This window comes from Penaeus monodon, chromosome 1, assembly GCF_015228065.2.
Source record: "Penaeus monodon isolate SGIC_2016 chromosome 1, NSTDA_Pmon_1, whole genome shotgun sequence".
Taxonomy (NCBI): Eukaryota; Metazoa; Arthropoda; class Malacostraca; order Decapoda; family Penaeidae; genus Penaeus; species Penaeus monodon.
In genome coordinates this window covers 50,697,752-50,702,751 of record NC_051386.1, presented here as the reverse complement: position 1 = coordinate 50,702,751, position 5,000 = coordinate 50,697,752, and the positions used below count along the sequence as shown (strand labels likewise).

The 5,000-nt window shown below is 34.3% G+C and overlaps 1 protein-coding gene across 11 annotated transcripts in view; it reads left to right on the top strand.

The window, feature by feature from the left end:
* Nucleotides 1-5,000, top strand: part of LOC119574178 (sodium/calcium exchanger 2-like) — a 134,837-nt gene that overhangs the window by 113,837 nt on the left and 16,000 nt on the right. Inside the window, exon 9 of one of the 11 annotated variants that reach the window (XM_037921293.1) lies at nucleotides 1,839-1,862. The exons of the other annotated variants lie outside the window; for them this stretch is intronic. Within the exon in view, the coding sequence (XP_037777221.1) occupies nucleotides 1,839-1,862 (24 nt within the window). The remainder of the gene's footprint in view (nucleotides 1-1,838; nucleotides 1,863-5,000) is intronic. 11 annotated transcript variants of the gene reach the window in all.

The window sequence follows — 5,000 nt, the reverse complement described above, 5'->3', positions numbered from 1 at the left end:
TTTTTTTTTTCTGCTTTTGTTTTGATATCGTCATGGTATGTTTTTGTTTGATAATTTATGAATAATTGTGTTCTTTGCCATTATCAATAAGTATTTAAGTGATGGCCATTGATGTTGTAATGAATGTTATTTTCATTATACCTACTACTACCTTTACTGTGTTCAGAGTAAGGTAGACGGTTAATTATAACTCCTTTGGATATTGGATGTTGTTTTGACTGCTTTTATAAACCATATGAACTTCCACTTTTGTATATATTTGTAATGACAACGATTTCTCTTGTTCAAACCTTATTACATGTTTCTACCTTCTTTTTTATGTACAATTGTCATGATTTTAAAGGCTTCAACGCATGTGAACCGTGGATGTCCTTTGTAAGTCAGAGGTGATAAAAAAGAATGTTTTTCGATTTCTGAAGTAAAGTTTTGTATCAGACATGCATCGTTGGAATGTTTAGGTGTGTTGCATCAAGGAAATTAGTGTACACGGAATGTTTCTTTTTTAATTGCTTATGGTTCATGCAATTTCTTGAACCTTTTTATATACAGAATCTGATAGTTTTCATATATGTATTTAGAATTTTAAAATATTTAAGGTTCTTTTTATACTTTAGTGAACATGTATATGAAAATAAATTATTTTTCTGTAATGTTGAAATGGGAAGTAATTACGATGAATCAGATAAATTTATCTTTATCAATCATGTAAAACTGAACTCTTGTTTTCAAATGCATACAACTCCGTATATTTTTTTATAAATAACTGTCTTACTCAACGTCGTGTAATACTTCTTTCCCATTTTAACATACCGCAGAAATAGTAAATTCAGTTGGAAATACTTTGCACATACCACATGTATAGTGACAGAGTTACAAGCATTTGGGAGGTGTGGAACAGTAACACTAGGAACATCCAATGCAACTTTATGATTTTTACTCACAATAGTATAGAGTTTATAAGTTATTCCATTTCATTGTGCGTGAATTGACAGTTATGCCATAACCAATTAACTCAGCTCTATAATTATATTTACCAAGTGACGAGGGTGGTACAGTACATCCGATACATTAATTCTGGTAATGGGGGGTAATTTACTGTTGGTGCAAAGATTCGTTAAACATATAATTCTGCCAGTAATTTTGAAGGTTTAAATTTTCTCTAATATTGAAATTACTAATGGAAATGTACATAGTAATGCTCGTGTAGTGAACAAAGAGTCTTCGAAACTGTTTAACCAGAGAAAATTGTATGCGACACAGGCATTTATCTTAATCCAACGTGTGTATAACCTGTATACTCAACGCTTCCTCTGGCACCTGTCCAGTGTCTAGTGCTCTCTTCACTGTCATCTCACTCACTGCACGAAAAGTGAAAGGAGCAGTTTCTGTGTAATATATTTCATAATTTCTTTTAACACTGAATAGTCTGTATGTATTTGTAGCATTAACAATAATGGATAACACTGTAATAGTCTGTATGAACTATTAATTCGTAGAATTAACAAAAATAAATTGATCCTGGTATGATAATAAGATTAATTTATATATTACCATGGAAACGCATCTTTTTCACTAGCAAGTGCTTCTTGACTCCTATAACACATGACACTTTTCTTGCAATCTAATGATATCAATACACTTTAAAAATGTTCTTAGTTATACATATTTTGTTATTGTATTTGTTACACATTTGTCCTGGTTGTGCTGTATTATGATGCTTAAAATTATGTTATGTGTTATAAAAACATCAGCTGTGACATGCATTCACCCGAGTGTATGAAATCAATCACTGCTGTATGTGAGACTGAATGTGAGAACACTTCAACCTTCATTTCCAGGGTGTTGACAAATACCTGCATAGTGTAAGTATGGACTGCGTCACCCTGATTGTCTTGACATCGCTCCAGATCTGCCACTTGTTGCAGAATGATAGGCAATAGATGATAGATGCCTGCTTGAGTACATATTGCACAGCTTTTGTTGACTACTTCATGTACTGGACCGGAAGTGTCATATGACGTTATGCTTCAGCTGTTATTTTGATATTTTATCTACTTAATACCATGTATGTGAATGACTGTAAATCACGTGGATGTAGCAATTAAGATGAGACTGTTTCTTTGAAAAAGTTTTGTTGATTCAAAAAGATGTTTATAAGTATTTCTTATATAATCCTGGATAGTAAGTGTTCGTAAATTGTGTGTGTGTGTGTGTGTGTGTGTGTGTGTGTGTGTGTTTGGTGCGTGCGTGCGTGCGCGCGCGCGTGTGTGTGTGTGTGTGTGTGTGTGTGTGTGTGTGTGTGTGTGTGTGTGTGTGTGTGTGTGTGTGTGTGTGTGTGTGCGTGCGTGTGTTTCTGAGTGCAAGACTGTGCACTGAAAGGAAAATGTAATAAAACAGAAGTATTAGCAACTGATACCATTTATCTTATGAGCTAAGGTCAATTATCATAAAGCCCGCCTTACTAGCACGCAGGATTCAGATATGGACAAAAGGTCAGAATGATCACAACAATGATAGGCACAAGAGAATAACTGTAATAGTCTAGTGTGAAACAGGCGCATACAGGCCACATTTTCTTCCTAAGGAGGTACACCAATGATCTGTCCTAGCACTGTCCCAGTTAACATTTACACTAAGGACTCATATAATTGAAAGCCTTAATGAAATGCATCTACGCGGATGACGTTGCACAAAAATCTGAATTATATGATAGACATCATAGAACAAAAAAAATTCACAAACTGTCGACTGAAATGAAGAACTGACAAGGCTATTCCTTCTGTAGAATGGCGTACCTCATGGTGAGCTCGAAGCCTCATTTCTAAAAATTCATGAATACCATTTGATATCTTGACGTCGCCCTCGACCTATCCTTAACTTCAATGAACCACATTCAGAACGTGATAGGAAAGATCAACTCATGCTACTGGGTATTTTAAAGTGCTACTTGCCTTCTTTGCTCTTTTACTCAACTATTGCTGAACTCCAGTAATATTCTGTGGAATAATTTCACCTGATATCAGAAGTTATGAAAGTACAAAAATGCAAAGTTGAGACAGAGGCTATGCTACACTAATATCTAGCAGAGAACGACCAGTCACGACGGCTGGGGAGGGTGACCTCTGTGTGTGTGTGCGTGTGCGTGTGCGTGTGCGTGTGCGTGTGCGTGTGCGTGTGCGTGTGCGTGTGCGTGCGTGTGTGTGTGTGTGTGTGTGTGTGTGTGTGTGTGTGTGTGTGTGTGTGTGTGTGTGTGTGTGTGTGTGTGTGAGAGAGAGAGAGAAAGTGAGTGAGTGTGAGAGGGGAAAGAAAGAATGTGCATAGGTATGCATAGTATATTTCAGTAGACGTAATTTTTATATATGTGCATATTTTTCATTTTTATTCTTTTTTCAATTTCTTGAGTTACTTTATATGCAAACATTTCATTTTTCAGTGCTTTATGAATCTTCAGTTGCACATCAATTTCCTCACCTCTTTCATAGATCATCTACATGTTGCCGGTCATTAATCAAAATGAAATCTAGTTTATTCTCTACATACAATAGCAGTTCAGAATTAATGCTGTGCAAATTTATTATGTATATAGAACTGTAATCTTCTTTGGTTTGGTTGTACTTGTAGCTCTAAACATCTATGATTTTCACAGATGTATGTGAATCGTGTTATTATTGGTTCAACTTGTTTTTCTGCCTTCATTTACTTTACAAATTCTTTTTTTCGGGTAAATTTTACTAACCCATCCAGTCACTTCCATATGCCTACACGCCTTTGGTGTTTTGGCATCTCCCTCATGAATTCTGCCAAGATAGAGCTTGTCGACTTCCCCAAGGAACCAATACGAGCCAACTTGTTAGAATACACATAATGGGATATTTAAGTCTTTGCCAGAGTGCTTAGGACCTGTGGGTAGCAGGAAATATTTGTTGAGGGATCAACTTTGGATTGTGGGCTTTTGTCACATATCACATCAGTTATTGAAGTTTAAATGAAACACAACCAATATGTTTATAAAATAAATAAAATAAAATCAATTAATATAAATGTCACTACTGGTTAGTAAGATTTACTCATTTACATGTACAGGTACATTTAGCTTTGTAATTTTTTTATTAAGATATGTAAAATATTTACAATAAATGCACGAAGGTAGAACGCAACAGCAGTATGAAAAACTTTTATGGTCATTTTGCATATGCCCTGTGTATGCTGTAATGCAAGAAGTATTTTGTATTTATGAGCTTTGATTCTCTTGAAAGGTCATGTTGTGGTTTGATTCAAACTATGATTTGAATATTTTGGTTGGTGAGTATTAAGTATTTGAAGTGAATGTGCCATGGAAAATTGTATATTATCTTTATACAGCTTTGTTCCAAATGAAGGAAGCCAGTTTGCTGCAGTATGATTTACTGAACTATAGAGTCATATAGTTTAATGCCTGGCACTGACTCAGAACTTTTGCATGTCTGGTTGTAGAAGATAGAATTATCTCTTTCTTATATTGTTTTTATTATTTAGTGCTCCTTTTCTAAGGTTATACAAAAAGTTGTTTGTACCTGCATGTTTATTTAATGCATGTTTTCTTTCAGTTATTGCATGTATTATTTTTTGTTGTAGTGTATATTATATGCTTGTGTGTAGCATGTACATCATTAAGTTGCAGTCCTATTGCTGCAATTCATGTAATGTAGTTGCTGCAAAGTAATGTATAATGAGTATACATGACATTGTGTTACTCTACCTATATATAGGCTCTACATTTATCAGCCTATGATACATGTACATTTTACTTTGGAATGATTTATTTACTTAGTTAGAAATTGTAAAGCATGTTGATGTTTACTACTTATATATGATTCAAATCTCTGTTGAATATCTGTAGCTGGTAAATATTTTTACAAATTATTTAAAGTCAGTTTAGTTCAATTTAGTTAAGTGTTCTGACATATTTAGATTTCTCAGTCTTATAAATGTAGTACTGACTAGTAAATTCTTAGTCAAAT